The following is a 12,910-nucleotide window of genomic DNA, read 5'->3' as shown; positions in this document are numbered from 1 at the left end:
TGGAAACAGGCCGGAACTAAAATTAACCCACGAACGTGCTTTGAAAGTGTTCCAAGGCCCGACAACAGGCAAGGCAAGCGGTAGCATAGCGCGAGTATATCGGCACTCTTTAGAAAAGAAAGCGAAATAGAATCAGCTTCGCAGCTACCGCATAAACGAGATCACGATCGGCATGCTATGAACAGAGAACACTAACTATTCGAAGACAGAGTATACAGGTTAAGAGATACTTAAATATCTCAATGCTAAATGTTAGTTAATTGTTACAAGAAGAAACAACCACACTACGAGATCATACTGCTAGTACTAAGGAGATAATGATGACATACGAAATCGCACTACATAGCATTAGTTACGCTGCCCTCTGAAGAAAGTGAAATTTAAAGTGGTTCTTAGAGCTAAGGATTCAAACTTTAAACATATTTTTTTGTATTTCAAAGGATTTATGATATTAAGTCATTGCTTAAGGACAGGTTACTAACAAAGCCATCCTACAGTTCAACGCGCATTGATCAGCGTCCTAAAGTAGGTCTTCCATTTTCAAGCCCTAAATGTCACTATGACCCATTTATTCCCAGTACATGTTCATGCTGTAATTGCCTTCCATGTATACTGTAGTCACCATTAGAGATATAAATGCCTTTAAAAGTACTGCTATGAACCTGCTTTGTCAATATGGCCATCATTCGTGTTATGGTCATCAATTGTATTGTGTTGTTTCTATTGTTGCTGCTGTTCTGTTGCATTTATTAACATTGCATCCACGGCGCTGGCTAATGCCGTAATCCCTTGAGGGGAATTGAATAAATAAATAAATAAATAAATAAATAAATAAATAAATAAATAAATAAATACCATGGAGAAAAAAGGGATCTAGACATAAAGCCGGAAGCTCCACAGCTGCACAGATCAATGCGAAAAAGACGGCAACTTCTTCGCGATGGAAGCTCCACCTAAGTGTAGAGAGGTGTAATGTAACGTGCAAGACCTATGGACAAGTACCGATATCCTATGGCTCGCTGTACAACTACCTGAATCAGTGTGCACCGCGGACGACAGCAGTAGTACCGACCTAATCTCTGTCGACCAAGGCCAACGATTTCCTTTGTTCGCTTATCTGTAACATATCTGCTTCTGTAAAGAAGACACCGGACCAATCCGGCAAACAATCAAAAGGTGTGTTACCGTTCCTAGACTGTTCGAGAATGTTCTTTCTATCCGCAGCGATAAAAAGAAAGTATGGACGAAGCCACTGTTCTAATATGCCGGTTGAGTTTTGCGCCAGTATTCTCCGTGGGGTTAGAGAAGAATGCTGCGTCCCAAACAGGGTTCACACATGAGAAAAACAAGACCAATGTAATCTAAGCGGTTTATTGAAAACAGAAAGGTATCTTTTTTTTTCTCAGAAAATATTTTCTTTTCCTTCTTGGTTCCTTGCCCAGTCTTTTGTGGGGCTGGCGGTGGCAGTCTGAGGCTTCCCACCTGGTACGCACGCAAAGAGTCTCTTTAAAGGTTTCTCCAAATGGGTTTTCGCGTAGTAGGCGTAGTCAATGGGCAAGCCATGCTTGCTCACGTACTCCGGGTCTTCAGCCCTGCATGCGATTTTGCGCAAGTAGCGCTTCGTGCCCTTGACGAACTCTTGTGGACGTTCTTCATACTCCTTTCGAAGTTCCTCCTCGTCCTTCACGAGCTCTTTGCATACGACGTAGGGAATCAAATCACCCACGCTGGCAGGTTTCTCCCCCCTAGTTTTCTTCTTTTCGATAACATGCAAATGAGGCGAGTGGGTTTTGTAGTCCGCCTTGTCGTACTTCTTGCTCAAGGTCAGTTCCGCATTGTCCACGCGACCCGACAGCAGGTCGTCCTGTGCCTTTCTGGCTGTGTCCTGAGCAGCCGGTATGTCCACATTCACGATCATTTCGTGGATGCAAGCTTCCATGACGCGTGACAGGTAGGGCAAACAGTCTCTATGTACCATCTCTAAGCCTTTGACTTCGACCTTGTCGCGCTTGTTGGGGTTGGAAGAGTACACGGCGCCTGCGTACTTCTTCTTGTCGAGAAGCAGGTATGGCCTGAAGACTTTCTCAAACTCTAGCTGTATGGGGCGAGGAAAGTGCGACGAAATTAGCTCGGCCAGTGCTTTGCCCATCTCCATAGCTTCGGCCACCGTCTTGCCTCGGCAGATGATCATCACCGAGTCTGTGTCCCCGTAAATCACTTCGTGCTGGGTGTACTTTTTTTCTACGTAGTAAACCGTCTTGTCCATCAGAGTTCTGCCGTAGGCTGTCACAGATCGGGCAATTTCAGTGCAGGGCAGGATTGCATTGCGCACGGCACCCGTAAACCCGTACACTGAATTCGCACACTTCTTGATGGCCAATTGGCGCTCGTTAAGGAGCGACAGCGTGAACGGGTCGTGCTCGAATTTGGCCATCTCCTCCTTTACTTGCTTTCTCGCTCTCAGAAGGTCGACCAAAATCGTCGGCAAGATTCCCTTCCTGACACTCTCGGACACGAACTCATCCCCCTCCGGGGAAGGTTTTCCTTGTTCATATTCATAACAATCTTCGTCTTGTTTTTCTTTACTTTCCGTATTCTCAGTCTGCCGCTTCGAGTTCAGGCGAAGAGTCGAGTAGCACAGGTTCATAGCGATGATGATACTCGGGTACAGGGAAGCAAAGTCCAATGTGCACACCGGATCATGATAGAATCCAACCTTTGGTTCGAGCACCTTGGCTCCTTGATATCCCGTGTTGTTTAGATCACTACTTTCTGCCTTTCTCTTTCTAGGAAAGGCCGGTTTCTTAGCACTGGCTTCCTCTTCATCATCAGAGTCATTAAAGTCACAACGGTAGTCACTGCAGTACCCTTGTTGGCCCGAATTCTTCATTGTTGGAAATAACATTCGGCGGGCGTGCGCCTCCCTGGCGATGAGGGTCATGACACGCACTTGCTGACCCCTGCTATATACGTAACGCATCGGGACGCCCGTTATGTTGGCTATTTCGATTACAGAAGTCATTGTGTTGAACTTGATCATGAGCTTCAGTGGCATGAGAGCGCGCTGCACGCAGCATCCGGCGATCCTGGATCTCGTGGTAGAAGTGCCCTCGTGAGACTCTTTCACCTGCTCATACGTGACATCTTCCAACTGCACCTCACCTGGTATAAACTCTCTGACGACGCAGTCCAAGCTGTACGACCTGAGTTTCTGTTCGGCCGTGAATACATCACGCATGTCAACCAGAATCCGATCGTGCGACGAAACGAGCTCCTTATTGCCGAGTACTTAGTGGGACCAGATCCCGCCGTAACGGCGTCGTGAAAACGAGGGCCACAACTTGAAACGTTTGAATCTTTCCAGAATGTAGGGCCAATGAAAACTGCGCCCTTCATAACCCGTGATGACGTCCGGGTCCATCGACACAACGTGACTCATAAACCCCTCGAGCATGTCGGACTCGCTGTCGTAATGCCTCACTTCGGTATTATCCACGGACTCACAGGAGCCGACAACGAAGGCGTACTTCCGAAAGTCGTCGCTGTCGTGGGTGGCTCGCAACACATCCGTAGTGACGACTGAAGCGATCTGGATAATTTGGTCGTCCTTGTTTTCGGCCTTGGGAAAGCTACCGGACTGAGAGATGCACTTGATGTCGATGCTCATGGCTTTCAACACGGGAGTCTCCTTATCGACGTTGTCCACTGTCTTGAGGTTGCGCACCGACGTTACAAAGCGCGAACTCCGTTCGTCGTACTCGAAGTCAGGCCCCAAGACGAGGAGTTTGTTGGGATACGCCAGCCCCACGTCGACCTTAAATTGGCACACATGGTCCACCTGCGCCATGTACACTTCGTATGGCACGATCTCGGCAAATCTTTTATACACACTTGGATCACCAAGAGATACCTTGATGAATCGTTCCTCGACGTCGTCTGGGCGGTAGCCATAGCCGTCGATGAACGTCAAGTCACTTGACGTGTCAATTCTGTAGTCGCACCTTATCTCCCGACCCACGTAGTCTCGCTTGCTTTGTCCAATGCAATCCCTAATGGTACGCACCATATTACCGATGTCGCCGTCCTTCACCTTGAGGTACATGTATGGCATCCATCCCGTGACTTCGAGAACAACAAGCCTCTGCCGGTAGCACGGGTCCGGGCACGCGACCTGCTTAGCGAAGACATAGACGCGACATTCGCCACGGTGGCGGTCACTATGATAAACTATGTCAACCGGATACAGCGGGTACTCGCAACGTCTTTTAGACCTGCGCTCGCGTTCGTCGGCCATCGCGTAACGCTCCTGGCACACTGCGCGCCAGCGAGCAACTGAGCTTCTTTTTTCTCCCGGAGAGCAGATAACACACCCTCTCTACGAGGAGAGCCTTAGATGGCAGACTTGCAACGACGGTGGCAGACCCGACCGAAAGGAGACGCATTCCTCGCAGTCGAAGCCACCGCCACCACCACTATCGCCACATCTGTCGCAACTCTTTGCAGGAAGCACGCCGTCTGCTAGCACTCTCACGCTCTCTCTGCACATCGCTCACTCTCCCGAGCATCTGCAATCTGCATACGACTGTCTAACGGCGCTCGGCCGCTTTCCCGCAACGAGTTTTTTTTTTTTTTTTATGAGGCGAAGAAACCGGCGGTACGAGGGTAAGTGGCCTCCATATCGCGAGAGCCCGGCAGACTGCCAGCGTGCGAGGCGCGTTGGAGAGTTTATGTTGTCTCTGGATAAGAGAAACAGATCTCAAAGGCTGTGCTTCTGCTGACCGCATGCGTCGGAATCAATTAGAGAACGCGAAATACGTCATAGATTCCATGTTTTAGATGGGAAATTCGATGGGAAAAGTATTTTGTCAGCGGTTTTCTCTGCCCACAATAAATGGATGAATGAGTAAACGATCGATACACAGGTCGATATGAGAGCATTCCGGCGACGTAGCAAGCATACGCGGAAAGTCATTTGAACAATGCAACAATACAGCACGTTTTGCAATTTCACCGTGTAGTCGTATTGGGAGCGGTCTACAGCTCTTCCTTTCCCGAGTCTGCAGTCTCAGAGAGGAATTGCTCGTGCAACAATTATTTGCCTTTTTATCCCTATGGACTCCAGTCTTTTGCTTTCATGCGTATCGGTATTGGTTGGCATCGCTTCACACTTCTGAAATACCGACTGGCTGCCGTAACTCAGACGTGGATCGACGAGCGATCTCCTTTGTCTGTACTCGCATTTGTAGGCGAGCTGTATGAGTCAGTCGTTCAAACTTCGCCCGGTCTTTTCGATCTGTAAGATAGGGTTATGTAGCAGTCAACGCATTTCTGACAAGGTACGGACGTGTGCGCTTAGTGTAACTCTTGTCTCTGTTCTGTTGTCTATTTTACATGAGTGTATAATCCAGTAATACGTAACCCCACACATTATCGTAATATTCGATGGTATACTTGAGGACATAATTTTATTCTGTGCAATGTTCTTTCTAGCACACAAGTGTCGGTACTTGATTTGGCACGGTAGCTTGAAATCTGGCAGACTGGAGCAATGTATACTTCATGAGGGAACGCAGAATTTTGTCAAGCTCTATAAGATTGCTATCAGGTCAGTGAATGCAATCTCACCAAAAAAAAAAAAAAAAAAAGACGTACACGGTCCAGCACAGCAAGATGTTAGCAACGGAGAAATACCGCGGAGATGAAATCAGTCAAACGTTGTTCATTCATCTGGAATTGAGATTGCTGCTCTTGGTCCGAAAGACATCCGAGGAAGCCGCCTTCTATAGCTGGCCTCAAGTGGTTGAGCTAGCTGACGGTGATTACTCTTACTGTGGTGTTGAGTGGGCTCCTGTTAGATACGTTGATGATGCGCCAGCCGGTACTTACACTGGCTAACCTCCCTGTCTTTCCTCACCTTTTGTTTCTCTCTCTCTCTCTCTCTGTTTTCTTGCACACTTGCTACCTATGAGTGGTATAGTACAATATTGCAGCTAATGGTATTGTAGTCTAGTATTGGTGTGTTTCTTGGTCCCGTCATTTAGCGCTTCTCCAAAAGGTTCAATGAACCAACAAACTCAATGTTCAACCCTTCTGCAACGTATAGCAGATTCATTTGCCGCCTTTCGCACGCGCTTAGTCATATAGGCGTAGACGACTGGAGTGCATCGGACCTCTTGCCCACTCCCCCCACCTGTTCCATGATCCTGACTAACTTGTGCGCTTAACTTGTACTTGTAAGCCTGTACTCGACAGCTTGAAAGCTGGGTCATCACGACTACATACAAGTGTTACGAATGAGCCGTCGTGATGTGCTTCAGTTACGTGCCGCCAAATGGCGCGCAAAGCAGCAACTGACTGTTGCCCAGCGACGAACCGAGCCACGTTGGCCGCGGCTATGTTTTCTCTACTGCGGCGAACGTGTAGCGAAGCGGACAAGTCAGACAGGCTGCGACACGTTTCCTCACGCCGGGGCCTGCAGAGACGTCGGCGCGCCCCCGGCAGTACCTCCTACACACTCGTGCCAGCCTGCGCCGGCGTCGCCGCTTGGGCAATTCCTGCGCTCATCGGACGTTGGCGCTCCTCGTCTTTCAAACGGAGGCAGCGCTCGCACAGCAAGAAGCTCGACAGTCACGCTGCCTCGACTCACAGTGGCAAACAAAGCCTTTAGCGAAATTAAAAAAAAGAAAACAGGGACGTGACAGAGACACAGGATAGCACTGTCCTGTGTCTCTGTCACGTCACTGTCTTATTTTTGAATTGCGCTAAAGGCCTTTGCCATTATGAGTAAACCGTACCAACTAGCCCAAGTATAAGCCTTGTTGACTCTCGACTCGGGCCGTCGTCGGGTGCCCTGTCGCAGTAACTGGAAGGAAGGCCTCGTTTCTCGCAAACATTTTCGGTCAGGATCTTATGCGTGTAGATGGTCTTCACGTGAAGGTCACGGACGCTGCTCTCATGCACTGCTCTAGTACCCAAACATGGCGGCCACGATGACGTCAGCGCATTGTATTATCACGCGCACACTGTTTTGCTTACTGGCGTTGACTGTTTTTCACCGGTTAATCAGTGTTACCGCTTTGTCGTTCGACACGAGACGGGGCCCATCGCGCTGTAACGCTGTCACGGTTCTTGATTGCGCTCCTTCTCGACGTGCTGGTACTTAAAGATGGCGGCCGCGGTGTCGTCTGTGCAAACTATATATAAGTTGCTCGTGCGAGTGCGGAAACTGCCTGAAAATACTTATTTTGCCAGGGTTCCTGTCACGACATGATTTAGTCACTCCGCGCGTTATGATGCATTCGGCAATTTCAGAACAGTGAGCCCAAGCGCTTCGGAGGCCTAACAGAAATGCCAGTGCCACACTCTGCAGCCGCAAATCCGACTAGGCTTGTGTTAATGATTCCATTTGTTCGTTTCAAGTGGGGGAAAAAAGCCAAGTGCTGCAATCAGCGCCGAAAACGACCACTTAGAGCTCGCGGCATGCATTTTGTGCAACCTTGCATCAACCTCCATCGTCTCCATCGTTGTGTGGTATGACATACCTTTTCAAGCTAATTTGAGCAAAAAGATGCAGTGCGAAAGAAGCGAAATTCTAGCAACCATAAAGCTGCTCAAGATATGCAGTGCTTAGATCATAAATTACCGCAATGACGCAATCACTGTGTGTCGCAGCTGTATATTTTTTTATGCGGAGGCGCTGCACATGTGGTCGTCATGTTATTTTTCTGTTTCATTTGGGGTCATACTTGTGAATGTATAAGAAAATGTAATTTGACATACGTTACAGTCGGGGTAATGATATAAAAATTGCAACAGCGCAAACACTTGCAACCACAAAGTAGCAAGGACGAGACACAAGCGCTGACTGTCAACTAAATTTTATTGACGGAAGACAGATACTTTAGATAAAGGGAAAGGCAGAAGTGAAGGGGGAAGGGAGTGATACAATCGGGGAAAATTACATTGCGCATCGATGAACGAACGTGCCGGCAGTCAACGGAATCAGGCGCAAAAAAACAAGAAAACTTGAAAAAAAAACTAGAAGAACGGGGAGGGATACTAACATACAATCAAATCAGTAAGCGGTCGCTTCCGAAAACTGAAGCTCCGCAGCAAGAAGCGATACAGAGGGGGTGCTTACGCACTTGCTGCCATATTTCTGTATGTGGAACGCTTCCAAACTGGCGCGCGCCGTCGCGTCGGCACTCTTACCGAGAATCTTTGTCTCTCCCAATCGAGCCTCACAACCCGTGCATTCAATTACGTGCGCGACCAAATGTGCGTACTTGTCCTTTAAGTTATATTCCGGGCATGTTTTGTGGTTACATGTGTTTGCGCTGTTACATTCTTTATGTCAAGTATGCACCAACTCGCCCAGTAAGAAGTTTTAATGAAGTCAGGGTCATATTTGTGAATATATAGGAAAGTGTGATTTGAGATACGTTACAGCTGTCGAGTCATGCCCCACCAAGTTGAATGTTGGGGAATAAAGGCGCTTTGAATCATTTCAGATGAAATCAATTTCAACACGGTGATCGACACGACGCACAATCGTGTCGGGCACTGCGTTGGCCAATGAAGATAGTCACGCAGACCACCATTAGTCAATTGCATCGTTGCCGTTTTAGGTTCCTGGCCTGCAGAGTGGACAAATATCTTCTGAAGAGACCACGTTTGCCTGCCGAAGCATCCGAAACTCCGTGAGCACACGGCACAGTTGCCGGAATTTGGCCTGACAAAGACCAAACCTGCACGACGTCTGCGGCTGACATCAACATCGCTGCGAGCCACTCAACACCAATTTCCGGGAACGTAGATTCGCCCCCACTTACCCTGAATGGGACCTGGCTCCCATGGTCCTCTTGGAGAGACCCGGCCGCCGCCAGTTTAAGGTAAAGCTGGATGAGACTACCGTAAGAGTTGGGTATCTGCCTACGGGTGGCTTTCCGACAATGTACAGACTGGTAAAGTGTACCGTACCACTTGCGTAATCTCTAGCGACAAACATTTTCCTCTTCCATGCAAATCCCGAGAGAAACATTCGCACACAATTTTTTTTAAAAGTGGCTTCCAGAACTGAAAATAAAAGCGCAGCAACGCTTCAAAAGCCATGGAAATTCGACGCTTCATCTCGCAGCTTCCGCGGTGTATAAAGCGACAACTGCAGGACGTCAGTAGTCTCGGTAGCCTCCGAGTAAAAGCTTTGCCAAATCAGAAAAAGTCGCCGAGCTCTGTTGGCAGTAGAGTCATATGTGCGTTTCTTTATTTTTCGGGGGGGGGGGGGGGAGTAGGGGGGGGGGGCGTTCTAAGGTGTCGCACTGCGTGGTCATGATGACGAGGAAAGCAACCTGAGGCAACTTTTATTGCCCCATGAACAAGATGTACAAGGGCTAGCCGCATGGCTAAACAGGACAGGCTATAAGGGGATTTCGCCGGACATCTACAATGAAACGCCGGAACTGTTTGCACATTGCGTGCTTCGCTCCTTAATGAACGAACTGCAGAATGCTGTGCTTTATGTGGTGATTGCTGACGAGACCTCTGACATAACCCCGCATGAACAGGTATCCTTCTATGTTAGATATGTTACAGAAAACCAGGAAGTGGAGGATGTGTTTGTTGGCTTTTGCGCGTACTCTTTTGTTCATCTTGAGAGATGTACTGTGCAGATTCAATCTGCGAATAGAAAACTGTCACGGGCAATGCAACGACGGAGCTATGAATGTACAGGATGCTAAACCTAGAGCGGTTCACGTGCATTGCCTCGAACACACTCTGAACCTGGCATTGCAAGAGTTGTGCGTAAAAATTGATTTGTGCCGAGATTTCGTGAGCTTGTTTACAGACTTGCTAAATTTTGTGAATTTCGCCTTTGCCCCGGAATGCAATAAATTAAATGCCCTACAGCGGTAATATGATGCCCTTAGCAAACGGATATCTGCAATAGCGTAGTTTCCGCCTCGCCAGCGGTACAGTATGGAACGAGGAAGACGCCGTGTTGATAAAGACGCTCGCTTAGTGCTTGCGCGATTTGGGACTCAAGCAAAACTCACGTCTGTCGTGGGTGTCTTCTTGGCGTGTGGCAGGTGAGCTTTCCGGCATTGCCGGATCACGTTCGTGTTCGCTCGAGGACCCTGATTTCTTTCTTTTTTTTTGAGGAATTTTTTTGCATCTTTATTTTCATTGTTTCTTTTTCCTTTTCTCCCGTTCTAAGCTGTTCAGTTTCAGTTCTACGAAACACATGCACATTGTTACGCTCCTCCCATTCGGGACTTGGAGCGTAGTGAGGCGACTTCTTCGTCGTATTAAGAGGTTATTTTAGAGGGGTTAGACCTCGCGTGTCTGGTTGCGAGAGTTAAATGTTTATTTGCAAAGTATTTACTAAGGTAATCGCAAATAGAATCAGGAACACCTTAGACTTCTGTCAACCAAAGGACCAGGCAGGATTCCGTAAAGGCTACTCAACAATAGACCATATTCACACTATCAATCAAGTGATAGAGAAATGTGCAGAATATAACCAACCCTTATATATAGCTTTCATTGATTACGAGAAAGCGTTTGATTCAGTCGAAACCTCAGCAGTCATGGAGGCATTACGGAATCAGGGTGTAGAGGAGCCATATGTAAAAATACTGGAAGATATCTATAGCGGCTCCACAGCCACCGTAGTCCTGCACAAAGAAAGCAACAAAATCCCTATAAAGAAAGGCGTCAGACAGGGAGATACGATATCTCCAATGCTATTCACAGCATGTTTACAGGAGGTATTCAGAGGCCTGGAGTGGGAAGAATTGGGGATAAAAGTTGATGGAGAATACCTTAGCAACTTGCGATTCGCTGATGATATTGCCTTGCTTAGTAACTCAGGAGACCAATTGCAATGCATGCTCACTGACCTGGAGAGGCAAAGCAGAAGGGTGGGTCTGAAAATTAATCTGCAGAAAACTAAAGTACTGTTTAACAGTCTCGGAAGAGAACAGCAGTTTACGATAGGTAGCGAAACACTGGAAGTGGTAAGGGAATACATCTACTTAGGGCAGGTAGTGACCACGGATCCGGATCATGAGACTGAAATAACCATAAGAATAAGAATGGGTTGGGGTGCGTTTGGCAGGCATTCTCAAATCATGAACAGTAGGTTGCCACTATCCCTCAAAAGGAAAGTGTACAACAGCTGTGTGTTACCAGTACTCACATATGGGGCAGAAACCTGGAGGCTTACGAAAAGGGTTCTGCTGAAATTGAGGACGACGCAACGAGCTATGGAAAGAAGAATGATGGGTGTAACGCTAAGGGATAAGAAAAGAGCAGATTGGGTGAGGCAACAAACGCGGGTAAACGACATCTTAGTTGAAATCAAGAAAAAGAAATGGGCATGGGCCGGACATGTAATGAGGAGGGAAGATAACCGATGGTCACTAAGAGCTACGGACTGGATTCCAAGGGAAGGGAAGCGTAGCAGGGGGCGGCAGAAAGTTAGGTGGGCAGATGACATTAAGACGTTTGCAGGGACAACATGGCCACAATTAGTACATGACCGGGGTAGTTGGAGAAGTATGGGAGAGGCCTTTGCCCTGCAGTGGGCGTAACTAGGCTGATGATGATGATGATGCCTTTGACCATTTTCTAGTACGTTCTGCTTGTGTGAGTTTTATGTCGTGGAATAACATTTCTTGATAAGACAGGGATATAGCAAAGTTCAGCTGGGCCACACGTGTCAATTTGGTTGACGGAGCACATGGGACGTTCGTTCGTTGCTGTCTGCTTAACTGTGCGGCGACTGCTCATCCTCCGCGGCTTGGTACAAAATATTTCCAGTAACAAACTGGCATGCCCTCCCTCCACCTCTCCCCTAACAAGTGCTCCACGGGTTTTACTATGGACGAAAACACTACTACAGTCTTTTTTTTCTCTTTGAAGTCTTATTGTGTTACGTTGTTCGCAAGATTTTTTTATATTTTTTGTGCTGCTCGCCAGTTCCTCTCGGTTGTTCACCTTGAAAGGTTTAGGCAATGAGCGCTGAGCTTCCACGAACTTCTGAAATGACAGAATTGTTTAATTCCACACAGTGACGGAAACATTGACCACTGGAGTGGTGTGGGAGGGCAACACTGATTTCGCCCGTGGCCTGTCATGTCTTCCGGCATCTGGCTCGCCTTGTGCTCTGTTCCCCCGGCGGTGAGCCGTGACACTGCAAAGCTGTGATAACCTGTGCGGACAGTTCATATTTTTCTCCACTTGGCTTCTTCAACTAAGCTTTTCTCGACGGGTTTTCTTCAAATGTACTTCTCGTATATCTTTAATATGGCTCGAAGCCTATACTGCGTCCCAGTGTCTACAGAGGGTGTGCATGCAAGTTCGTGTTTTGCTTTTTTTTTACTTTGATTTCCTTCGAAAGGGGGAAAACGAAATAAAGAAGTACAAGTGAAAAAATGCACAGTGTGTGAAATGGTCACCGAGTATTTATGCCGCGTCGACATGCTCGTATTTCTTTCTGTCGTTGGGGCCACTCGGCGATTCAGGAGGCGAGTCGTGCAAGTCGCGACCAGTGATTCAATTCTGTTGCGGCGTGCCAGCTGAATCTACTAGGGCAGTACGATGTGCCATCGGCGATGGGAGTTCACCTCCCTGAGCTCTCGGGAAGTTAGAGAAAGCAAAAATGTTATAGCATTCGAGCATAGTATGGAGCAGTGACAGTGGTGACTTTCCTTGTCCGCTCGTTCACCCAAACAGAACAGCTGCGTGGGGTTCAGCGCAGGGCTTAACTTGAGCATTGCAGCAATAACGCAGAAACAAGAATCGGTAAACTATTCCTTTTCAATTGGGAATTGCGATCGGGTCTTCGCGTCGTGTCTGAAAGAATTCAGGAAGGAGGAGGAAGAGGAGGATGTCGTACAGCTACGGGCGT

The 12,910-nt window shown here is 47.8% G+C and overlaps 1 protein-coding gene across 1 annotated transcript; it reads right to left on the bottom strand.

Moving 5' to 3' along the window:
* Positions 1–1,355: 1,355 nt before the first annotated feature.
* On the bottom strand, positions 1,356–5,021 carry LOC126527633 (uncharacterized). The gene is made up of 2 exons (XM_072284524.1): positions 3,310–5,021; positions 1,356–3,279 (listed from the first exon to the last, which is right to left on the bottom strand). The coding sequence occupies exons 1-2, from the start codon at positions 4,292–4,294 to the stop codon at positions 1,403–1,405; spliced, it is 2,862 nt and encodes a 953-aa protein (XP_072140625.1). The 5' UTR covers positions 4,295–5,021; the 3' UTR covers positions 1,356–1,402.
* Positions 5,022–12,910: the final 7,889 nt, after the last annotated feature.

This window comes from Dermacentor andersoni, chromosome 9, assembly GCF_023375885.2.
Source record: "Dermacentor andersoni chromosome 9, qqDerAnde1_hic_scaffold, whole genome shotgun sequence".
In the NCBI taxonomy this organism is placed as follows: domain Eukaryota; kingdom Metazoa; phylum Arthropoda; class Arachnida; order Ixodida; family Ixodidae; genus Dermacentor; species Dermacentor andersoni.
The sequence above is the reverse complement of the archived record's forward strand: the minus strand, read 5'-3'. Positions and strand labels throughout refer to the sequence as shown.